Genomic DNA, 26,238 nt, shown 5'->3' with positions numbered 1-26,238 from the left:
TTTCCCAATAAATAGTCGGCAAGTCAGGTTGTCTTATATTCTGGTCTGTCGCTCTCCTAACATTAAGCTGTATTGAAAATAAGCAGATTTGTCTTGAAAAAGGGTTTTCCTCATAAACATGTTTTCAAAAAAGAGATTGACTTACATTCCGAGTTGTCTTATATTAATTCGCTTTTTGCCAATGTTAGCTTCTCGTAGGTTACAATTGCCAACAAAACTTCTCACTTGTTTACCCTCCCTGGCCGACATGAAGACTCGTATCAGAGACATTATTTCCCAATAAATAGTCAGCCTGTGTGGAACAATTTTTCTTGTGGATCATTAAAGTTTGTCTAAGTCTAAGTCTAAGTCAGGTTGTCTTATACTCAGGTCTGTAGCTCTCCTAACATGCAGTTGTATTGAAAATAAGCAGATTTGTCTTGAAAAGTGGTTTACTCATAAATGTTTTCAAAAAAGGGATTGGCTTATATTCAGGGTTGTCTTATATTAATTCGCCTTTTGCCAATGATAGCCCCTCGAAGATTACAATTGCCAACAAAACGTATCACTTGTTTACTCTTCCTGGCCGACATGAATACACGTATCAGAGACATTATTTCCCAATGAATAGTCAGCAAGTCAGGTTGTCTTATATTCAGGTCTGTAGCTCTCCTAACATTAAGTTATATTGAAAATAAGCAGATTTGTCTTGAAAAGTGGTTTCCTCACAAACATGTTTTCCAAATATGGATTGATTTATATTCAGGGTTGTCTTATATTAATTCGCTTTTTGCAAATGATAGCCTCTCGTAGGTTACAATTGCCAACAAAACATCTCACTTGTTTGCCCTCCCTGGCCAACATGAAGACTCGTATCAGAGACATTATTTCCCAATAAATAGTCGACAAGTCAGGTCGTCTTATATTCTGGTCTGTCGCTCTCCTAACATTAAGTTGTATTGAAAATAAGCAGATTTGTCTTGAAAAGTGGTTTCCTCACAAACATTTTTTCAAAAAAAAGGGATTGACTTATATTCAGGGTTGTCTTATATTATTTTGCCTTTTGCCAATGATAGCCTCTCGTAGGTTACAATTGCCAACAAAACGTATCACTTGTTTACTCTTCCTGGCCGACATGAAGACTTGTATCAGAGACATTATTTCTCAATAGTCAGCAAGGCAGGTCGTCTTATATTCATGTCTGTAGCTTTCCTAACATCAAGTCGTATTAAAAATAAGCAGATTTGTATTGAAAAGTGGTTTCCTCATAAACACGTTTTCAAAAAAGGGATTGACTTATATTCAGGGTTGTCTTATATTAATTCGCCTTTTGCAAATGATAGCCTCTCGTAGGTTACAATTGCCAACAAAACTTCTCACTTGTTTACCCTCCCTGGCCGACATGAAGACTCGTATCAGAGACATTATTTCCCAATAAATAGTCAGCAAGTCAGGTCGTCTTATATTCAGGTCTGTAGATCTCCTAACAAGCAGTTGTATTGAAAATAAGAAGATTTGTCTTGAAAAGTGGTTTCCTCACAAACATGTTTTCAAAAAAGGGATTGACTTATATTCAGGGTTGTCTTATATTAATTCGCTTTTTGCCAATGATAGCCTCTCGTAGGTTACAATTGCCAACAAAACTTCTCACTTGTTTACCCTCCCTGGCTGACATGAAGACTCGTATCAAAGACATTAATTCCCAATAAATAGTCAGCAAGTCAGGTTGTCTTATATTCAGGTCTGTAGCTCTCCTAACATTACGTTATATTGAAAAAAAGCAGATTTGTCTTAAAAAGTTCTTTCCTCATACACCCGTTTTCAAAAAAGGGATTGACTTATATTCAGGATTATCTTATATTAATTCGCTTTTTGCCAATGATGGCCTCTCGTAGGTTACAATTGCCAACAACACTCCTTACTTATTTACCCTCCCTGGCCAACATGAAGACTCGTATCAGAAACATTATTTCCCAATAAATAGTCAGCAAGTCAGGTTGTGTTATATTCAGGTCTGTAGCTCTCCTAACATTACGTTATATTGAAAATAAGCAGATTTGTCTTGAAAAGGGGTTTCCTCACAAACATGTTTTCAAAAAAGGGATTGACTTATATTCAGGGTTGTCTTATATTAATTCGCTTTTTGCCAATGATAGGTTACAATTGCCAACAAAACTTCTCACTTGTTTGCCCTCCCTGGCCGACATGAAGACTCGGGTCAGAGACATTATTTCCCAATAAATAGTTGGCAAGTCAGGTCGTCTTATATTGAGATCTGTAGCTCCTAACATGCAGTTATATTAAAAATAAGCAGATTTGTATTGAAAAGTTGTTTCCTCATAAACACATTTTCAAAAAAGGGATTGAGTTATATTCAGGGTTGTCTTGTATTAATTCGCCTCAGGCAAATGATAGCCTCTCGTAGGTTACAATTGCCAACAAAACTTCTCACTTGTTTACCCTCCCTGGCCCACATGAAGACTCGTATCAGAGACATTATTTCCCAATAAATAGTCGGCAAGTCAGGTTGTCTTATATTCTGGTCTGTCGCTCTCCTAACATTAAGCTGTATTGAAAATAAGCAGATTTGTCTTGAAAAAGGGTTTTCCTCATAAACATGTTTTCAAAAAAGAGATTGACTTACATTCCGAGTTGTCTTATATTAATTCGCTTTTTGCCAATGTTAGCTTCTCGTAGGTTACAATTGCCAACAAAACTTCTCACTTGTTTACCCTCCCTGGCCGACATGAAGACTCGTATCAGAGACATTATTTCCCAATAAATAGTCAGCCTGTGTGGAACAATTTTTCTTGTGGATCATTAAAGTTTGTCTAAGTCTAAGTCTAAGTCAGGTTGTCTTATACTCAGGTCTGTAGCTCTCCTAACATGCAGTTGTATTGAAAATAAGCAGATTTGTCTTGAAAAGTGGTTTACTCATAAATGTTTTCAAAAAAGGGATTGGCTTATATTCAGGGTTGTCTTATATTAATTCGCCTTTTGCCAATGATAGCCCCTCGAAGATTACAATTGCCAACAAAACGTATCACTTGTTTACTCTTCCTGGCCGACATGAATACACGTATCAGAGACATTATTTCCCAATGAATAGTCAGCAAGTCAGGTTGTCTTATATTCAGGTCTGTAGCTCTCCTAACATTAAGTTATATTGAAAATAAGCAGATTTGTCTTGAAAAGTGGTTTCCTCACAAACATGTTTTCCAAATATGGATTGATTTATATTCAGGGTTGTCTTATATTAATTCGCTTTTTGCAAATGATAGCCTCTCGTAGGTTACAATTGCCAACAAAACATCTCACTTGTTTGCCCTCCCTGGCCAACATGAAGACTCGTATCAGAGACATTATTTCCCAATAAATAGTCGACAAGTCAGGTCGTCTTATATTCTGGTCTGTCGCTCTCCTAACATTAAGTTGTATTGAAAATAAGCAGATTTGTCTTGAAAAGTGGTTTCCTCACAAACATTTTTTCAAAAAAAAGGGATTGACTTATATTCAGGGTTGTCTTATATTATTTTGCCTTTTGCCAATGATAGCCTCTCGTAGGTTACAATTGCCAACAAAACGTATCACTTGTTTACTCTTCCTGGCCGACATGAAGACTTGTATCAGAGACATTATTTCTCAATAGTCAGCAAGGCAGGTCGTCTTATATTCATGTCTGTAGCTTTCCTAACATCAAGTCGTATTAAAAATAAGCAGATTTGTATTGAAAAGTGGTTTCCTCATAAACACGTTTTCAAAAAAGGGATTGACTTATATTCAGGGTTGTCTTATATTAATTCGCCTTTTGCAAATGATAGCCTCTCGTAGGTTACAATTGCCAACAAAACTTCTCACTTGTTTACCCTCCCTGGCCGACATGAAGACTCGTATCAGAGACATTATTTCCCAATAAATAGTCAGCAAGTCAGGTCGTCTTATATTCAGGTCTGTAGATCTCCTAACAAGCAGTTGTATTGAAAATAAGAAGATTTGTCTTGAAAAGTGGTTTCCTCACAAACATGTTTTCAAAAAAGGGATTGACTTATATTCAGGGTTGTCTTATATTAATTCGCTTTTTGCCAATGATAGCCTCTCGTAGGTTACAATTGCCAACAAAACTTCTCACTAGTTTACCCTCCCTGGCCCACATGAAGACTCGTATCAGAGACATTATTTCCCAATAAATAGTCAGCCTGTGTGGAACAATTTCCCTTGCGGATCATTAAAGTTTGTCTAAGTCTAAGTCTAAGTCAGGTTGTCTTATACTCAGGTCTGTAGCTCTCCTAACATGCAGTTGTATTGAAAATAAGCAGATTTGTCTTGAAAAGTGGTTTACTCATAAATATGTTTTCAAAAAAGGGATTGGCTTATATTCAGGGTTGTCTTATATGAATTCGCCTTTTGCCAATGATAGCCTCTCGAAGATTACAATTGCCAACAAAACTTCTCACTAGTTTACCCTATCTGGCTGACATGAAGACTCGTATCTGAGACATTATTTCCCAATAAATAGTCAGCAAGTCAGGTTGTCTTATATTCAGGTCTGTAGCTCTCCGAACATCAAGTTATATTGAAAATAAGCAGATTTGTCTTAAAAAGTGGTTTCCTCACAAACAGGTTTTCCAAAAATGGATTGACTTATATTCAGGGTTGTCTTATATTATTTTGCCTTTTGCCAATGATAGCCTCTCGTAGGTTCCAATTGCCCACAAAAGTTCTCACTTGTTTGCCTTCCCAGGCCGACATGAAGACTCGTATCAGTCATTATCAGCAAGTCAGGTCGTCTTCTATTCAGGTCTGTAGCTCCTAATAAGTAGTTATATTGAAAAATAAGCAGATGTCTTGAAAAGTGTTTTCCTTATAAGCATGTTAAAAAAAAAAAGGGGTTGTCTTATGTTGGCCCTTTTCTAACGCTCACCTCCATTAGAGCAGCTACTCTCGGGGGTCACAATTCCAAACTCCTCACATCTTCCGGTCCTGCAGCGTCCGCACGACGTCTGAGCGTAACGGCCACCTGGCTGTGGTACAAGTGCAGGAAATGGAGAGCTTTTAGCTGGCGTGAAGAAGCAAATGCAAGGTGAAGCTTAAGTGATTCCGACAAAGCTCCTGATGGATGACAAACAACGCCTCGCATAAACATCAATAACTGGGGGGGGGGGGGGAAAGAGCAGCGGCTTGCTGCAAAGCATGGCCAGGCGTAAAACTCAAGCATGACACTTCTTTGTCGGTTTCCAGCGCTCTGGTCACGTGACCCCCTCGCCCTTCCTAATGCAGCGTACGAGCTCGCCGTGCACCCGTGGTGTAATTATACAGTAAAGGGTTAATGGAGCCTGTAATGCTATCTGAATGCGGCGTTTAGCTGCATCACAATGGCTTTCAGGCACTGCGCGCCATGACAGTAAATAAAGCAAGCGGCCCTCGATAATTCTTTTGTCTTCCGGCGGGGTTGCGAAGAAGAATGAAAGATGCTCCCTGCATTGCTTCAAGTGAAGGTCAGCGCCTGAAATATAGCTACTGAGTCAATTTACAGCATGCACACACACACACACACACACACACACACACACACACACACACACACACACACACACACACACACACACACACACACACACAGTGCAGCTTACTGTATGACTGCTGTGTGTGTGTGTGTGTGTGTGTGTGTGAGAGACATCACATCATGTCTGCAGTTCATGCAACACAATTGGAGGTGTCAGTGATGAGCAAGGGATCCATGTCCGTAGTCAATATTTCCCCGGTGGCCCACAGGAGACGCCTTTAATGCTTTGCTACACCGCAAAAAAAAGAAAGAAAAAAAAAAAAGCCTGATATAATATAGGATATAATTAAAGCTGCATGCATCTTTGAGAAGACCCCATGCAGTCCAGTCCTTCTTAATGCCTCGACCCGCCATCAACAATTTCACGTGGAAGGAAGTTACGATTTTAATAATTTTTCACCACATGGGGGCGGTATCAACGTCTAGTCATGTTTAGACCCCTAAAAGTATTTTCCAGACCATAGGGTGCACCGGATTATAAGGCGAACTGCCGATGAATGGTCTATTTTTGATCTTTTTTCATAAATTAGGCGCACTGGATTATAGGGCGCATTAAAGGAGTCATATTATTATTATTTATTTCTAAATGGAAAACACTTGTGGTCTACATAACATGTAATGGTGGTTCTTTGGTCAAAATGTTGCATAGTTTATGTTTTACAGATCATCTTCAAGTCGCTTTCTGACAGTCACTTCCGGATAAGCCGTTTTGTGGGCGGTCTTATTTACGTTACTCACCTTCGGCAGCGTCTTCTCCCCGCCATCTTTGTTGTAGCGGTGTAGCGTGCAAGGACGGGAGTGGAAGACGTGTCAAAAGATGGAGCTAACTGTTTTAATGACATTCAGACTTTACTTCAATCAATAACGGAGCAGCATCTCCTCATCCGGAAACAACAACAATGTGTCCCGTGAAAAACCGTCCGACCGGAACTCTCTAATAACTAAAGTTCCTTGGGTGAATAATGTAAACTCACTACACCGGTATGTTTTAGCGCTTTCATGGCGAGTTTACTGACAGATATAAGTAAGAACTTTACACTACTTTATATTAGAAATGGCAACAGCGGAGGATGAATGTCACATAACAAGAAGATAGAGAAAAAGAAAAAGCTTATCAACTACGGCGCGGCGTAGACGCGTGCAATTTTTCAGGACTTATGCAGATCCCAAATACAGATTAGCAGGTACCAGAAGGTAAGAAAAGTTGCTTTTGCATAATATTGCGAAACAAAACGCCAGATAATATGTCTTACCTTATATACACACCATAATAATACTTAGGGATGCCGATAAATGCTTTAAAATGTAATATCGAAAATTATCAGCATCGGTTTCAAAATTATCGGTATCAGGTTTCAAAAAGTAAAATGTATGACTTTTTAAAACGCTGCTGTGTACACGGACGTAGGGAGAAGTACAGAGCGCCAATAAACCTTGAAGTCACTGCCTTTGCGTGCCAGCCCAGTCACTTAATATCTGCGGCTTTTGACACACACACAAGTGAATGCAAAGCATACTTGGTCAACAGCCATACAGGTCACACTGAGAGTGGCCGCATAAACAACTTTAACACTGTTACAAATATGCGCCACACTGTGAACCCACAACAAACAAGAATGACAAACAAATTTCGGGAGAACATCCGCACCGTAACACAACATAAACACAACAGAACAAATACCCAGAACCCCTTGCAGCACTAACTCTTCCGGGACGCTACAATATACCCCCCCCCCCCCCCCCCGCTACCCCGCCCACCTCAACCTTCTCATGCTCTCTCAGGGAGAGCATGTCCCAAATTCCAAGCTGCTGTTTTGAGGCATGTTAAAAAAAAAAAAAAACATTTTCTACCGTCTCCTGGCCACTCAGGCAAATCATATTGTCTAAAAATGCATCTTACCATCGATAACGTGACATGCAGCAAGTGCCCTCTTTAAGTCAATTAGTGCGCGAGGAATATATATATATATATATATATATATACACACACACACATAGACCCATATACACATATACACACACATATATACACATTTACATATATACACACACACATTTACATATAATATATATATATATATACATACACACATATATATATATATATTATATATATATATATATATATATATACACACACATATATATATACACACATATATATATATATATACACATATATATATACACATATATATATATATATATATATATATATATATATATATATATATATATTTATATAGTGCGGCCCCCAGCCAAATTGTTTTACCCCAATGCGGCCCCGGAGTCAAAAAGTTTGGGGACCCCTTAATTATAGTCTCAATTTTAACCGTTTTAAACTAAAATAAATACATTATAATTATTCATGCTTAGGTTAAGATAACCGTATGACGTAAAGTCAATGACTAGAGATAATTAAATCGCTCTTAAAACAAGGGAAATTTATAGAAATAAAATTAAAACTCTTGTGTCGTGCAGGAGGGGGCTGAGAAATTACAAGCAGTAGAAGAAAACTTTTTTTTTCTCTAAAACCGAAAATTATTTTGTGTTTTCACAGCCAAATTTCGATGACGTTCTGATTAAGAATGAATAGTTAAATTTTTTTGCGTGTTTGTCTACGTTCAGGGATGTCTGTGCTGCAAGTCACAGCCACCGACGCGGACGACCCCACCTACGGAAACAGCGCCAGGATCGTCTACAGCATCCTGCAAGGACAGCCATATTTCTCCGTGGACCCCAAAACAGGTGAGTGGCTCACACACGTCCAGCAGGGAGGGGATTCATACGGCCCCATTCGTCGCGGTTTACCAGACACATGAAAAGTGACGAATGAAGGGTGTGCACTATCCTTGTTAGCCTGCAGATGGCGGTAGTGTAGAAAATCCTAAAATCAGTCAGTTGGTTTGTAGAGTGGCGCTTTCCATAATTTTCAGCAAAATGATTAACGTGAGATCCACCCAGGAATGGGGCCATGCAAACCCCTTCCCTCAAGCAAAAAAGTTAGCGTCGTCAGAATGGCGGCTATAAATATGGAAGGCTTGATAATAACTTTGCTGCAGTGAACACTGTGTTCTTTTAGCGCCGCGTCATTTGTTCCTGAAATCTGACCAAAATAGGCTGAAAAAAACAAAAACAATGTTGTTGTTTGCATAACAATGGTATTGTTTTCCTAAGATTTTACAGAAATGTGTCAAAACAAAACCATAACTGTCCACTGTAGTGGACACTTGCTATTTGCATAACAGGGCTATTTTCTCGTGAACTGTCCACTGTAGTGGACACTTGCTATTTGCATAACAGGGCTATTTTCTCGTGAATTTAGACACAAATCTGATCAAATCAACAAAAACATGAATGTCCACTGCAGTGGACATTTGTTTTTGTTCTTAATAGGGCTATTGTTTGCTGATTGTAAAACAATATGTCATAGCAAAACTATAATTGTCAACTGGACATTTGTTGTTTCCAAAAATATGACAAAAAGAAAAAAGCAAACTGGGCTATTTTGTTGTGAAATTAGACACAAATCTGATAAAATCAACAAAAACATGAATGTCCACTGCAGTAGACATTTGTTGTTTGCACAACAGGGATACTCTCTCTTGAAATTTGAGAACATTTTGACAAAAATATGACAAAAAAAATAAATAAAAAATGCCCACTGGACAGGACATTTGTGTTTTGCACAACAAGGGTATTTTTTTCCAAAATTTTTACAGAAATGTGTCAAAACAAAACCATAAATGTCCACTGTCGTGAAAATGTGTTATTTGCATAACAGGGCTATTTTCTCGTGAAATTAGACAAAAATCTGATAAACTCAACAAAAAATAAATGTCCACTGCAGTAGACATTTGTTTTTTTTTTGCATAACAGGGCTATTTGTTTCTGAAATCTGACCAAAATATGCCAAAAAAAACCATAAACAATGTTGATTGCATAACAAGGCTATTCTCGTGAAATTTTACCAAAAAAGTTACGAAAAATATGACAAAAAAAACCAAAAGGGCTATTTTTACTGAAATTTGACGAAAAACATGACCAAAAAAATAAATGTCCACTGCAGTGGTTATTTGTTTTTTGCGTAGCAGGGCTATTTGTTCCGGAAATCTGACCAAAGGGATACTCTCTCTCGAAATTTGAGAACGTTTTGACAAAAATATGACTAAATAATTAAATAAAAAAGGCCCACTGGACAGGACATTTGTGTTTTGCACAACAGGGCTGTGTTTTCCTACATTTTGACAATAATATGACCAAAAAAAACAAAGAATGAATGTCCACTACAGTGGACATTTGCTATTTGCGTAACAGGGCTATGTTCTCATGAAATTAGACAAAAATCTGATCAAATCAACAAAAATTAAATATCCACTGCAGTAGCCATTTGTTTTTTGCATAACAAGGCTATTTGTTCCTGAAATCTGACCAAAATATGCCAAAAAAAACAAAAAAACAATGTTTGCACAACAAGGCTATTTTTTCCCAAAAATTGTACAGACATTTGTCAAAACAAACCCTAATTGTCTACTGTAGTGGACATTTGTTGTTTGCATAACAGGGCTATTCTCGTGAAATTTTACCAAAAATTTACAAAAATATGACAAAAAAAAACAAAAGGGCTATTTTTACTGAAATTTGACAAAAAACATGACCAAAAAATAAATGTACACTGCAGTGGTTATTTGTTTTTTGCATAGCAGGGCTATTTGTTCCGGAAATCTGACCAAAGGGATACTCTCTCTTGAAATTTGAGAACGCTTTGACAAAAATATGACTAAATAATTAAATAAAAAATGCCCACTGCACAGGACATTTGTGTTTTGCACAACAGGGCTGTGTTTTCCTACATTTTGACAATAATATGACCTAAAAAAACAAAGAATAAATGTCCACTGCAGTGGACATTTGTTATTTGCGTAACAGGGCTATGTTCTCGTGAAATAGGAAAAAGAGCTGATAAAATCAACAAAAAACATAAATTTCCACTGCGGTAGACATATGTTTTTTGCATAACAGGGCTATTTGTTCCTGAAATCTGACCAAAATATGCCAAAAAAACAAAAACAATGTTGTTTGCATAACAAGGCTGTTTTTTTTTCAAAAATTGTACAGACATTTGTCAAAACAAACCCTAACTGTCTACTGTAGTGGACATTTGTTGTTTGCATAACAGGGCTATTCTCATGAAATTTTACCAAAAATATGACAAAAAAAACCAAAAGGGCTATTTTTACTGAAATTTGACAAAAAACATGACCAAAAAATAAATGTCCACTGCAGTGGTTATTTGTTTTTTGCATAGCAGGGCTATTTGTTCCGGAAATCTGACCAAAGGGATACTCTCTCTTGAAATTTGAGAACGTTTTGACAAAAATATGACTAAATATTTAAATAAAAAATGCCCACTGCACAGGACGTTTGTGTTTTGCACAACAGGGCTGTGTTTTCCTACATTTTGACAATAATATGACCTAAAAAAACAAAGAATAAATGTCCACTGCAGTGGACATTTGTTATTTGCGTAACAGGGCTATTTTCTCGTGAAATTGGACAAAGAGCTGATAAAATCAACAAAAAACATAAATGTCCACTGCGGTAGACATATGTTTTTTGCATAACAGGGCTATTTGTTCCTGAAATCTGACCAAAATATGCCAAAAAAACAAAAACAATGTTGTTTGCATAACAAGGCTGTTTTTTTTTCAAAAATTGTACAGACATTTGTCAAAACAAACCCTAATTCTCTACTGTAGTGGACATGTGTTGTTTGCATAACAGGGCTATTCTCGTGAAATTTTACCAAAAATTTACAAAAATATAACAAAAGGGCTATTTTTACTGAAAATTGACAAAAAACATAACCAAAAAATAAATGTCCACTGCAGTGGTTATTTGTTTTTTTGCGTAGCAGGGCTATTTGTTCCGGAAATCTGACCAAAGGGATACTTTCTCTTGAAATTTGAGAACGTTTTGACAAAAATTTGACTGAATAATTGAATAAAAAAGGCCCACTGCACAGGACATTCATGTTTTGCACAACAGGGCTGTGTTTTCCTACATGTTGACAATAATATGACCTAAAAAAAACAAAGAATAAATGTCCACTGCAGTGGACATTTGTTATTTGCGTAACAGGGCTATGTTCTCGTGAAATTGGACAAAGATCTGATAAAATCTCCAGAAACATAAATGTCTACTGCAGTAGACATATGTTTTTGCATAACAGGGCTATTTGTTCCTGAAATCTGACCAAAATATGCCAAAAAAAAACAAAAACAATGTTTGCATAACAAGGCTATTTTTTTCCAAAAATTGTAAAGACATTTGTCAAAACAAACCCTAATTGTCTACTGTCGTGGACATTTGTTGTTTGCATAACAGGGCTATTCTCGTGAAATTTTTACTGACATTTGACAAAAAACATGACCAAAAAACACCTCAAAAAATAAATGTCCTGTCAGGGGTTGTAGGTGACGAACCCCAAGATGCAGAGATGGTAGGCTTTGTCCAGGAAAACATGATTTAATTTAACACTATAGCAAAAAAACAAACAAAAGGGTACAAACAAAAGGCGCGCACAAGGCAGAGAACAAACTTGGCTATGAACTAAAATAGCACAAAGGCTAACTGTCGACAAGAAACAAAAACACTTACTGTGACACGAAGGAACTATGACATGAGCAGAAGGAACAAAAGTAAACAGAGCTACAACGACAAGTATTATGACAGGTAGTAGTGACAATAATCCAGCACTGACTGGAGCGGAAGGCAGGTTCAAATAGCAGCTGGCTGATTGACACCAGGTGTGGCCAGGTGCCAATCAGCCACAGCTGAGGGGACAAAGCACTCAGGGAGATAATCAGGAAATAACCAAAATAAGAGCGCTGACAGGAAACAAAGACAGGAAAATTCAAAGCCTAACTGAACTGTCAGTGACAAACCTGACATGTCCACTGCAGTAGTTATTTGTTTTTTGCATAGTAGGGCTATTTGTTCCGGAAATCTGACCAAAATATGCCAAAAAAAACAAAAACAATGTTGTTTGCATAACAAGGCTGTTTTTTTCCAAAGATTGTACAGACATTTGTCAAAACAAACCCTAATTGTCTACTGTAGTGGACATTTGTTGTTTGCATAACAGGGCTATTCTCGTGAAATTTTACCAAAAATTTACAAAATATGACAAAAAAACCCAAAATGGCTATTTTTACTGAAATTTGACAAAAAACATGACCAAAAAATAAATGTCCACTGCAGTGGTTATTTGTTTTTTGCATAGCAGGGCTATTTGTTCCGGAAATCTGACCAAAGGGATACTCTCTCTTGAAATTTGAGAACGCTTTGACAAAAATATGACTAAATAATTAAATAAAAAATGCCCACTGCACAGGACATTTGTGTTTTGCACAACAGGGCTGTGTTTTCCTACATTTTGACAATAATATGACCTAAAAAAAACAAAGAATAAATGTCCACTGCAGTGGACATTTGTTATTTGCGTAACAGGGCTATGTTCTCGTGAAATTGGAAAAAGAGCTGATAAAATCAACAAAAAACATAAATTTCCACTGCGGTAGACATATGTTTTTTTGCATAACAGGGCTATTTGTTCCTGAAATCTGACCAAAATATGCCAAAAAAACAAAAACAACATTGTTTACATAACAAGGCTGGGTTTTTTTCAAAAATTGTACAGACATTTGTCAAAACAAACCCTAACTGTCTACTGTAGTGGACATTTGTTGTTTGCATAACAGGGCTATTCTCATGAAATTTTACCAAAAATATGACAAAAAAACCCAAAAGGGCTATTTTTACTGAAATTTGACAAAAAACATTACCAAAAAATAAATGTCCACTGCAGTGGTTATTTGTTTTTTGCATAGCAGGGCTATTTGTTCCGGAAATCTGACCAAAGGGATACTCTCTCTTGAAATTTGAGAACGTTTTGACAAAAATATGACTAAATATTTAAATAAAAAATGCCCACTGCACAGGATGTTTGTGTTTTGCACAACAGGACTGTGTTTTCCTACATTTTGACAATAATATGACCTAAAAAAAACAAAGAATAAATGTCCACTGCAGTGGACATTTGTTATTTGCGTAACAGGGCTATTTTCTCGTGAAATTGGACAAAGAGCTGATAAAATCAACAAAAAACATAAATGTCCACTGCGGTAGACATATGTTTTTTGCATAACAGGGCTATTTGTTCCTGAAATCTGACCAAAATATGCCAAAAAAACAAAAACAATGTTGTTTGCATAACAAGGCTGGTTTTTTTTTCAAAAATTGTACAGACATTTGTCAAAACAAACCCTAACTGTCTACTGTAGTGGACATTTGTTGTTTGCATAACAGGGCTATTCTCATGAAATTTTACCAAAAATATGACAAAAAAACCCAAAAGGGCTATTTTTACTGAAATTTGACAAAAAACATTACCAAAAAATAAATGTCCACTGCAGTGGTTATTTGTTTTTTGCATAGCAGGGCTATTTGTTCCGGAAATCTGACCAAAGGGATACTCTCTCTTGAAATTTGAGAACGTTTTGACAAAAATATGACTAAATATTTAAATAAAAAATGCCCACTGCACAGGATGTTTGTGTTTTGCACAACAGGGCTGTGTTTTCCTACATTTTGACAATAATATGACCTAAAAAAAACAAAGAATAAATGTCCACTGCAGTGGACATTTGTTATTTGTGTAACAGGGCTATTTTCTCGTGAAATTGGACAAAGAGCTGATAAAATCAACAAAAAACATAAATGTCCACTGCGGTAGACATATGTTTTTTGCATAACAGGGCTATTTGTTCCTGAAATCTGACCAAAATATGCCAAAAAAACAAAAACAATGTTGTTTGCATAACAAGGCTGTTTTTTTTCCAAAAATTGTACAGACATTTGTCAAAACAAACCCTAATTCTCTACTGTAGTGGACATGTGTTGTTTGCATAACAGGGCTATTCTCGTGAATTTTTTACTGAAATTTGACAAAAAACATGACCAAAAATCTCCTCGAAAAAATAAATGTCCACTGTAGTGGTTATTTGTTTTTTGCATAGCAGGGCTATTTGTTCCGGAAATCTGACCAAAGGGAAATTTTACAAAAATTTGACTAAATAATTAAATAAAAAATGCCCACTGGACAGGACATTTGTGTTTTCCACAACAGGGTTGTGTTTTCCTACATTTTGACAATAATATGACCTAAAAAAACAAAGAATAAATGCCTACTGCACAGGACGTTTGTGTTTTGCACAACAGGGCTGTGTTTTCCTACATTTTGACAATAATATGACCTAAAAAAATTTAAAAAAAGAATAAATGTCCTCTGCAGTGGACATTTGTTATTTGCGTAACAGGGCTATGTTCTCGTGAAATTGGACAAAAACTTGATTAAATTAACAAAAAACATAAATGTCCACTGCGGTAGACATTTGTGGTTTGCATAACAAGGCTACTTCCTCTTGAAATTTGAGAACATTTCGACAAAAATATGACAAAACAGTTTAAAAGAAATGCCCACTGGGTAATAACTTTGCTGCAGTGAACACTGTGTTCTTTTAGCGCCGCGTCATAAAAGCCCAAGCAGCCACGGCGGACTCGCGGACTCTTATTGTCTCCTTGGGGGCCGAGGCAGACATTTGCAGAGGGTTTTATTTTTCTGGTCTTCGCCATCTGAGAGGCGGGGACGCGGCGCAGCGGGGCGGCGAAGCCATCTTTTGTCTGAGAGGCGTGGAGGAGAAGCTATTAAATGTTAATAATCTCTCCAAAGTGGCCCAGCGTATAACTTTTGTACGATGTGAAAAATGTATTGTCGGGAGTGGTTTAGTGTCTCTTTGTGATCCGCTTTTGTCTCGCAAAGTGTCTCACGTGTGCGAGTCCGAGGCCACGCTAGCACTTAGCGTGTGAGTTGATTTTTGGCAACGTCGTCGCAACGGCGTATTTTCACTCGGTCCCCAGTGGGGGGTCGACGGGGGGGACGTCGGGGTTTTGGATCTACCTGGCTGCACACCTCGCCACGTGCGGCGGCCTCACGAGAAGCGGTGGTTTGCACGCGCTGACTCGGCAGCGTCGTAATTCTCGCTGGAGGCCGGTGGAAGATTGGACACGCGATGTAAAGCCAGGCCCCACTTGGCCAGCTGCACATTCCGCCCCCACACACACAGAGACACACACACACACACACACACACACACACACACTTTCTTGTAATTGTTACCTTCTTGAGACCTCCGAATAATGCCTACCTCTTTCGCACCACCCGTTTTAGATGTATAACAATTTGTATTTACAACATTGATAATATATACATACTAGTGTTGTCCCGATAGCAATATTTTGGTACCGGTACCAACATTATTTCGATACGTTTCGGTATTTTTCTAAATAAAGGGGACCACAAAAAATTGCCTTATTGGCTTTATTCTAACAAAAAATCTTAGGGTACATTAAACATATGTTTCTTATTGCAAGTTTGTCCTTAAATAAAATAGTGAACATACAAGACAACTTGTCTTTTAGTAGTAAGTACAGTATTTTTCGGAGTATAAGTCGCACCGGAGTATAAGCCGCACCTGCCGAAAATGCATAATAAAGAAGGAAAAAAACATATATAAGTCGCATTTTTTGGGGAAATATATTTGATAAAACCCAACACCAAGAATAAACATTTGAAAGGCAATCTAAAATAAATAAAGAATAGTGAACAACAGGCTGAATAAGTGTACGTTATATGAGGCATAAATAACCAACTGAGAACGTGCCTGGTATGTTAACGTAACATATTATGGTAAGAGTCATTCAAATAACTATAACATATAGAACATGCTATACGTTTACCAAACAATCTGTCACTCCTAATCGCTAAATCCCATGAAATCTTATACGTCTAGTCTCTTACGTGAATGAGCTAAATAATATTATTTGATATTTTACGCTAATGTGTTCATAATTTCACACATAAGTCGCTCCTGAGTATAAGTCGCACCCCCGGCCAAACTATGAAAACAACTGCGACTTATAGTCCGAAAAATACGGTAAACAAACAAAGGCTCCTAATTTAGTCTGCTGACATATGCAGTAACATATTGTGTCATTCATCATTCTATTATTTTGTCAACATTATTAAGGACAAGTGGTAAAAAATTAATTATTAATCTACTTGTTCATTTACTGTCAATATCTGCTTACTTTCTCTTTAAACATGTTCTATCTACACTTCTGTTAAAATGTAATAATCACTTATTCTTCTGTTGTTTGACACTTTACATTAGTTTTGGATGATACCACACATTTGGGTATCAATTTGATACCAAGTAGTTACAGGCACAAACATTGGTCATATTCAAAGTCCTCATGTGTCCAAGGACATATTTCCTGACTTTATAAACATAATATAAATTTTTTTTAAATGAAAGATGTTGTGATACTAAAAAATATTGACGTAATCATAATAGTACCGACTAGATACGCTCCTGTACTCGGTATCATTACAGTAGAAGTCAGATGTTTGGTGCGGGACTGGTACGTTTCAGAGGCGGTATAGTACCAAAAGTGATTAATTAATATTGCGGTACTATACTAATACCGGTATACCGTACAATCCTATTACATACTATGCAAATATAAAAAAGCATGTTGTGAAAAAGTTGGAGGAATTTCACAAGAAAAGAGTCACCATTTCACAAGAAAAACTTTGAATTTTGGCAGTATTATAATAAAAGTCGTCATTTTACTCAACGCAAGTAAACATTTTACAAGAAAAAATGAATATTTGTGCAATATTATGATCAAAGTTGGAATTTTTACTCAAAAATAGTCACAATTTTACAAGAAAAACTTAAAATGTTGGCAATTTTTATGAAAAGTCGTAATTTTACTCGACAAAAGTCACAATTTTATAAGAAAACTTTAAAATGTTGGCAATGTTATAATCGTAATCGGAATTTTACCTGGCAAAATGATGACGAAAGTCATAACTTTACTCAAAAAATGTCACTATTTTACAAGAACGACAAAAAAATTGGCAATATTGTGACACAAGTCAGAATTTTATGTGGCAAATGTCACCATTTTGCAGTAAAAATAAATAATTTCACATAAAAAGAGTAATAATTTTACAAGAAAATATTGCAATATTACAGAAACAGAAAGACTATGATAAATTGTTCCCAATTTTATAAGAAAAAAGTCGACATTGTTAAAAAAAAAAAAAAAAAAAAAAAGACTGCTTTTGGTTATTGTAATTGTTTTTTAATCTTCATTATTTACTTCGTTATTACAGTATGTTTGTATACATATTTATTTTATTTGTTTTATTAATTTTGGCCAAAGGGGGCGCAATTTAATGTCTTACACACACTTGTTATTACATATGTTGGCCAGAGGGGGAGCACTTCGAATTTTCACACACACTTGTTATTGCATATGTTGACCAAAGGGGGAGCACTTTTAAAACCGACACAGTCAATTTGAAAAATCCCTCCTTTTTGGGACCACCTTTATTTTTGATAGATTTCACCACCAGGGGTGCAAATGAGACATTCTCTATTAGATGCAATGATTTTCCATATTGGGACCATGATTTATGTCCTAACTTGTTCACCGGTCCTCATATGGATGCTACTTTTCCTTGTTGATGTCTCAAGAAGGGTAGCCATACAAGAACACACACACACACACACACACACACACACACACACACACACACACACACTCACACGCACACGCACACACACATCCACTTACACAAGTTGGCTGTTGTTTTCGCCACTGGCCATCCACCCTCAGCCTTCAAATTAGGACGCACGTAACTCCAGCGGTCAGTGCGAGGCAAGGAGGAAGTGGCGCTCGCACGCCACTTGTTCTCCTGTGAGGTCACATGACGCTGTGGCACACCCGCGTGGCGGTGGGAGGCCGGTGAGAATGCTTTCACATCTCCCCTGGTTCTTGTTTGAAAATAGCAAGTGATGATGTCTGCTCCTTGGAAACTGCTGACTGCTGTTGTATCCTCCTGAAAAACAAAGATTGTGTGCATAACATGGCTGTTTTTTTCTGAAATTTGACAAAAATCAGTCGAAAGAAACAAAAACATAATGTCCACTCAGGTTGACATTTGTTGTTTGCATTATTTTTTTTACTGAAATGGACAAAAATGTTTAAAAAAAAAACGACAAAAAGCCTAAATGTACATTGCAGTGGACATTTGTTTTTGGCTTAACAGGGCAATTTTTTCCTAAAATTTTACAACAATCTGTCAAAACCAAACCATGTCTGTCCACTGCAGTGGACATTTGTTGTTTGCATGACAGGGCTATTCTCTCATTAAATTTTACAAAAAATGTAAAAAAAATATGACAAAAAGAGAAAAAACAAAAACAAATGCGTATTTGTTTTTTTTTGTTTTTTTTACTAAACAGGGCTATTTTTACGGAAAATTGACAAAAATATGACCAAAAAACCTCTCAAAAAATTAATGTTGACTGCAGTAGTTATTTGTTTTTGTTTCTGAAATCTGACAAAAATGTGTCAAAAGAAATAAAACAATGTTATTTGCATGACAAGGCTATTTTTTTCCTGAAGTTTTACAAAAATGTGTTAAAACAAAACCATTACTGTCCACTGTAGTGGACATATATTATTTGCATAAAAGGGCTGTTTTCTCATGGAATTGTACAAAAGTCTAATAATGCAGTGGACATTTGGTTTTTTTCTTAATAGGGCTATTTTTTTCTTAAATTGTACAACAATCTGTCATAACGAAACCATAACTGTCGTGGACATTTGTTGTTTGCATAACAGGGCTATTCTCATGTGTAAAAATTAAAAAAAAAAATATGACAAAGAAAAAAACAAAAAACAAGCGGGCTATTTTTTACTGAAAATCGACAAAAATATGACCAAAAAACAGCTCAAAAAATAAATGGCCACTGAAGTGGTTATATGTTTTCTGCATAACAGGGCTATTTGTTCCTGAAATCTTCCCAAAATCTGCCAAAAGAAACATAAACAATGTAGTTTGCATAACAAGAGTATTTTTTTCCTAAGATTTTACAGAAATGTGTCAAAACAAAACCATAACAATCCACTGCATCAACAAAAACATAAATGTCCACTGCAGTGAACATTTGTTTTTGTTCTTAATAGGCCTATTTTTTGCTGATTGTACAATTGTACAACAATCTGTCATAGCAAAACCATAATTGTCAACTGGACATTTGTTGTTTGCATAATAGGGCTATTCTCTCTTGAAATTGTACTAAAAATGTACAAAAACATGACAAAAACAAAAAAACAAACAGGGCTATTTTTTATTGAAATTTGACAAAAATATGACCAAAAAAGACCTCAAAAAATAAATGTCCACTGCAGTGGTTATTTGGGTTTTTTTGCATAACAGGGCTATTTGTTCCTGAAATCTGCCCAAAATCTGCCAAAAGAAACAAAAACAATGTAGTTTGCATGACAAGGGTATTTTTTTTTCCCTAAAATTGTACAGAAATGTGTCAAAACAAAACCATAACTGTCCACTGCAGTGGACATTTGCTATTTGCATAACAGGGCTGATTTCTTGTGAAATTTTACTAAAAATTTCCAAAAATATGACAAAAAGAAAAAAGCAAACAGGGCTAATTTTACTGAAATTTGACAAAAATATGACCAAAAAAACACCTCAGAAAATTCATGCCCACTGCAGCGGTTATTTGTTTTTGGCATAACAGGGCTATTTGTTCCTGAAGTCTGCCCAAAATCTGCAAAAAAAAACAAAAACAATGTTGTTGTTTGAATAACAAAGGTATTTTTTCCCTAAAATGTAACAAAATTGTGTCAAAATAAAACCGTAACTGTCCACTGCAGTTGACATTTGTTATTTGCATAACAGGGCTATTCTCTCATAAGATTTTACCAAAAATTTACAAAAATATGACAAAAAAGACAAACGCGCTATTTTTACTGAAATTTGACAAAAATATGACCAAACAATTTAAAAAAAATGCCCACTGGACAGGGCATTTGAGTTTTGCACAACAACGCTGTGTTTTCCTACATTTTGACAAAAATATGACCTAAAAAATGTTAAGTAAAATGTAGTCAATCTAGTACACATGAAGACATGAACACTATGCTACTGACACACACATGTAATGGCTGAGACGACGCTACAATCCCAGTGATCAATAAAGTGACTCCCAGACAAGCTGCTGTCAGTCATGTTGTCTTTCATCGTCTCAGAGAAGCACACGTTGTGTCGCCATGCGACGCCTCCCGGCCCTCCTTGCATCCTAAATAGGCTAATTTCTCTGCTGATGTGGGATTTGGGAGTTTCACTGAAGTCGCTGACACAGATGGAGGCTGCCTCCGCCGCGACACTTTGCCTAAAACCTCAAGCTGTCATTTCGTCAATCAGACGTACCGAAGTCCCCCCCCCCCCCCAAAAAAAGGCACGCTTTGATTATAGTCTCGCTTTTGCTGCAAAGGTTGCAACACCGAGGGATAACACGGAATTGGAGGAGCTGGTATTCCTGCAGCCGGAGATTGAAGGGCGCATTGGTAATCTCCTATAATCCTTTTTGTTCACCCAGGAGATTGTCCTCCTTCAGAAGTTTGCTGCCAGACAAAGAGGTGGATCGCGCGATGCTATCTGCTTTAATAGAGCGGGGAGGTTTGGGTAAAAGGCGAACCACCTCGCTGTGTCAGATTGGCCCCGGGTTCAAGGGAGTCAACCCTTTCTCAATTATTTTCTAAATTACCCCACGACCTCCGCTGAGACTCCACGGGAGGTATTGTGGTCCGGGAAGGGGTTCAAGGGTGCGCCGCTGACGCAACCTCTCAGAGACTCCAAAAAGAAGCGTGCTGGCTTTGTGGAAGATTTCCACTTTGCGGTGAAATGTGTCTTCTTTCTTCCGCGGTGCGTGGAGTGATAACGCCAGTGCATCATCACCTGTGGTTGAACCTCACACCACGACGCCGTGCACAGGAAGCACTTCAGACGAGCCTATGTCGGACATTAGCCGATTGAAGAGCGCGGTTAATAACAAGCAGCTTTTAGTGCGCCGCACAGGACGGCGAGCTCACGCTGGGGCTGGCATTTACACAACCTGCACTTGGATTTTCACCAAAGTGTTATTGTGCTCTTAATATGTCAGACCAGAACTTTTCTTGGCACTTTGCAACATTTCCAAAGGAGTTGTGTCAGTTGAAGGAATGATAAAAGCTGTGCTACTTTGTCTACTGCAGTGATTTTCAACCACTGTGCCGCGGCACACTACACTAGTGTGCCGTGAGATATTGTCTGGTGTGCCCTGGAAAACTATGCAATTTCACCTAATGGTCCAAAAAATATTTTTTGCAAATCATTAATCATAAAAATGTGCCGTTGTCCAATGCCTGTGCTGTGTAGAGCTTTGCAGGGTCATCTTGTAATACTCCATATCAGTATCATAGTTTGTAGAAGTCGGAACGCATCGAGGATGGTTTGTCGTGATCCCAATATGCAGAGCACAGCGGGAGACAGCGTACAGGTAAAAAGGTATGTAATGCTTAAACCAAAAAATTAACAAAAGGCAGGAAAATGCACTGAAGCATAGGGAAACTGAACTGGCTACAAAGTCAACAAAAACAGAATGCTGGACGACAGCAAAAACTTACAGCGTGTGGAGCAAAGACGGCGTCCACAAAGCACATCTGTACATGACATGACAATCAACAATGTCCCCACAAAGAAGGATAGCGTACGCACAACTTAAATAGTCTTGATTGCGAAAACAAAGCAGGTCCGAGGCAATAGCACTCAAAGGAAGGCGTGAAGCTGCTACAGGAGAACACCAACAAAACAGGAAGGGTCACCAAAATAACAGCGCAAGACAGGAACTAAAGCACTACACACAGGAAACGACAACAAACTCAAAATAACGCACGACAACTTGGTGGAGTTTCATTTTTTAACCTATTCTGCTGGTGGTATTTTTTTAATGAAAAAAATGTGCCTTGGCTCAAAAAAGGTTGAAAAACACTGCTCTACTGTATATGTAACCCGCCTGGTTCAGTCCCTGCTTTCTGTTCCGCCCGGGACACAACCTGGGTCGTCTGCATGAGAGGCCAGCGTGCTAACTACAGCGTTAAAACCCATCAATCAATAGCCAGCACTGCTTTTGAAGTTGTCAGGTAGTGAAGTTTACCTACCTACACATTAGGGGTGTCAAACAATATATATTTTCGAATTAATCGCGATTCTTATTAGTAACGATTGTTAAACGTTTAAAAAAAAATGGACTTAAAAAAAATAAAAAATAAAATCACATGCATGAGAGGCGAGCGTGCTAAGTACAGACCTAAAACCCAGATAGCCGGCACTGCTCTTGAGGTTGTCAGGGAGGGATGTTTACCTACGTACACATTAGGGGTGTAAAAAAATATATATTTTCTAATTAATCGCGATTCTTATTTGTAACGATTCTAAATCGATTAAAAAAAAATAAAAAAATAAAAAATAAAAATGTAATCACATGCATTAGAGGCAAGCGTTCTAACTACCGGGCTAAAAACTCGATATCCAGCACTGCTCTTGAGGTTATCAGGGAGTGACGTTTACCTACAGTATGTACAAATTCGGGGTGTAAAAAAACAAACAAACTTCGAATTAATCGCGATTCTTATTTGTAACGATTTTTAATCGATTAAAAAAAAAAAATTGACTTAAAAAAATACAAGTTTTTCAATCACATGCATGAGAGGCGAGCGTGCTAAGTACCAAGCTAAAAACCCGGGCTATCAACCTGACCCGATAGCCAGCACTGCTCTTGAGTTTGTCAGGGAGTGATGTTTACCTACGTACACATTAGGGGTGTCAAATTATTTATTTTTTTTTCGAATTAATCGTGATTCTTATTTGTAACGATTCTTAATCGATTAAAAAAAATTAATAAAAAATGGACTTAAAAAAAATACAAAATTTAAATCACATGCATGAAAGGCGAGCGTTCTAACTACCGGGCTAAAAACCAGGGCTATCAACCCGATAGCCAGCAGTGCTCTTGAGGTTATCAGGGAGTGACGTTTACCTACGTACACATTAGGGGTGTAAAAAAAAAAAAAAAAAAATCTAATTAATCGCGATTCTTATTTGTCACGATTCTTAATCGATTAAAAAAAAAAGGATTAATAAAAATAACTATTTTAAATCACATGCATGAGAGGCGAGCGTTCTATCTACCGGGCTAAAAACCCGGGCTGTCAGGGAGTGACATTTACCTATGTACACATTCGGGGTGTAAAAAAAACAACAACTTCGAAGTAATCGCAATTCTTATTTGTAACGATTCTTAATCGATTAAAAAAAAATGAACTTAAAAAAATTAAAGTTTTTCAATCACATTCATGAAAGGCAAGCCTGTTAAGTACCGAGCTAAAAACCCGGGCTATCAACCTGATAGCCAGCACTGCTCTTGAGGTTGTCAGAAAGTGATATCTACCTCTGTACACATTAGGAGTGTCAAAAAAAATCTATTTTCGAATTAATCGCCTACAGACAAAATTAAACAGGATTGGATTCCATCTCTGTCAATTTTGTTGTTTCCTTTTTATTGTTGACTATATTGTCAATTAATTTCGTCATTGTTTTAGTCGACGTGCTTTTGTTTTCATTCGTTATCGTCCTAATTTCGTCAAGTGGAAATAGGTCGTTGACAATAACGAATACGAACATTTTTAGTCAACAATATTAAAACTGGTCCCTGGTTCGAATCCCGCTTCATCCATTCCAGCCGTGCCGTTGTGTCCTTGAAAAGGACACTTAGCCCACATTGCCCTCTGGGTCAGCCACACGTGAGCTTCACTGACCAAGATGATAACCCACCATGAGCCAAATGGCACAATGGCTGCCAACTGCTCCTCACGATGGTGCAAAGCGGCTTTTGGCGTGATCCCAGGATGCAGAGAAGGCAGGCGACGGGCAGAGAGAAGGTCGTTACATTATTGTGGAAGTTGCTTCCTAGCCGTCCCACTGACAGACACTTCACAGGATCCAAGCGTGCAGGTTTTAACAGAGTTTTAATGAACATATGTTGTATCCCAAGTTTTCTCTCACAGAACGTGACTTTTCAGTCACGTCCGTATCCTCTCTCCCCTCCTGCTCCCGGCCGCTTACTGTTAAAGACAACAGATGATTAAATTAACACGTACCACCTGTGAAATCTAATCACCTGCCAGCTGTGTCTCGCCGTCAGCACATGCCCCGCCCCTGCCCGATGGTGCTCGTACTCAGCACCATGGACAGCGGCTGTGACTTTTGCTCTTTGCTCCTGCAGGCAGTGCTGACTACACCCCCCCCCCCCCCCCCCCCCTCACACACAATTATGTTAGGTAGAAGAAAAGTAACGCAGGTCGAGCGCGAACACAGAAAGCAACAGGACACTGCGGCGAACACCCGATAATGAACCGGCACTGAAGGAGGTACCAAGGCGGAACTAAATAGAGCAAATGAACAATGAGAAACAGGTGTGCTGGCAGGACAAGAAACAGAAAGCAAAGGTGAAAACCACAGAGACCAAACAGAGAAAACTGACAAAACAAGAGCACCTGGGCCTCATGTTTTAAGCTTGCATACGCACAAGCTTGGCCAGTGGGGGCTTAATGGCACCTACAGCTGCTGCCGCAAAAAGGTCTCCTGAGTTGTAATAATAAATTGAGCGATCAAACAAGCATCAAAGTATTTTGTATTCATTTTGATATGGTAAATGGTAAATGGGTTGTACTTGTATAGCGCTTTTCTACCTTTTTTAAGGAACTCAAAGCGCTTTGACACTATTTCCACATTCACCCATTCACACACACACATTCACACACTGATATGCTGGCATGTTTAAACGTAAAAGATTGCAAACCCAATATTGCACAACATTCACATGAGACTCTAATCTGGCTGTGAGCAGCCTACTGTATGAACACATTTTGGTGTAAGTTACACACATTATATTCATGTTGGGGGTAATCAGAGTTACGGAAACACAGAAAAAGTAGCCCCTCCTACTGGATTCATACTGAATCCTGATTGGGCAGATCTCAAGCACATGGCTAATTTCAATAAGATTTGCATATTTGTAAAGGGGGCGTGGCCTGGGTGTTGTCAATTCCAAGTTGATTGCCGTGTAGGAAAATAAATGTGCCTGGATGGGTGCATGCGCATTAGGGGTGTAAAAAAATCTATTTTCGAATGAATCTAGATTATTTTTTGTAACGATTCTTAATTGATTCAAAAAAATTTAAAAATCCATTATTATTTTTTTTAACTGTATTTTGCTTTATTAACAGTTTGTGTAGAATTTTATTAAACAACTAGTTTTCTTTTAAGTAATATAGAAATTGATGAGAGCTGTTTATCTATTTTATGGAAGAATGTAGTGAATCGTGGAACTGGCCCCAATTGTTATTACGAATGTACTGATCTTGAATCGAGAATTGTTTTGAATTGATTCTGAATTGAATCGTTACCCTCAAGAATCCAATCAAATAGAAACGTGTGGTGCCCAAAGATTCACAGTTCTCATTCACACACCTAAATACTTGACAATTTTTTTTCATCCATATGATGTTTTCTGGATTCGTACGAAATCCACACAACTTTTATTACATGAGGCACAGAAGAATATAAGGAACAAAGTAGTGTTGTCCCAATACCA

At 37.5% G+C, this 26,238-nt stretch overlaps 1 protein-coding gene and 1 long non-coding RNA gene across 3 annotated transcripts in view; one reads left to right on the top strand and one right to left on the bottom strand.

Annotated features, from left to right (window-relative positions):
• The window catches only part of LOC133609496 (cadherin-18), a 234,059-nt gene that overhangs the window by 136,254 nt on the left and 71,567 nt on the right, over positions 1-26,238 (top strand). For both annotated transcript variants that reach the window (XM_061965104.2, XM_061965105.1), the window contains exon 4: positions 8,171-8,290. In XM_061965104.2, coding sequence (XP_061821088.1) covers positions 8,171-8,290 — 120 coding nt within the window. The remainder of the gene's footprint in view (positions 1-8,170; positions 8,291-26,238) is intronic.
• Positions 3,502-26,238, bottom strand: part of LOC133609497 (uncharacterized) — a 104,162-nt gene continuing 81,425 nt past the window's right edge. Inside the window, exons 3-5 of the long non-coding RNA XR_009815727.1 lie at positions 18,311-18,575; positions 4,901-5,000; positions 3,502-4,788 (exon numbers count right to left, since the gene is read on the bottom strand). This is a non-coding gene — a long non-coding RNA (uncharacterized lncRNA). The remainder of the gene's footprint in view (positions 4,789-4,900; positions 5,001-18,310; positions 18,576-26,238) is intronic.

This window comes from Nerophis lumbriciformis, linkage group LG07, assembly GCF_033978685.3.
Source record: "Nerophis lumbriciformis linkage group LG07, RoL_Nlum_v2.1, whole genome shotgun sequence".
Taxonomy (NCBI): domain Eukaryota; kingdom Metazoa; phylum Chordata; class Actinopteri; order Syngnathiformes; family Syngnathidae; genus Nerophis; species Nerophis lumbriciformis.
The sequence above is the reverse complement of the archived record's forward strand: the minus strand, read 5'-3'. Positions and strand labels throughout refer to the sequence as shown.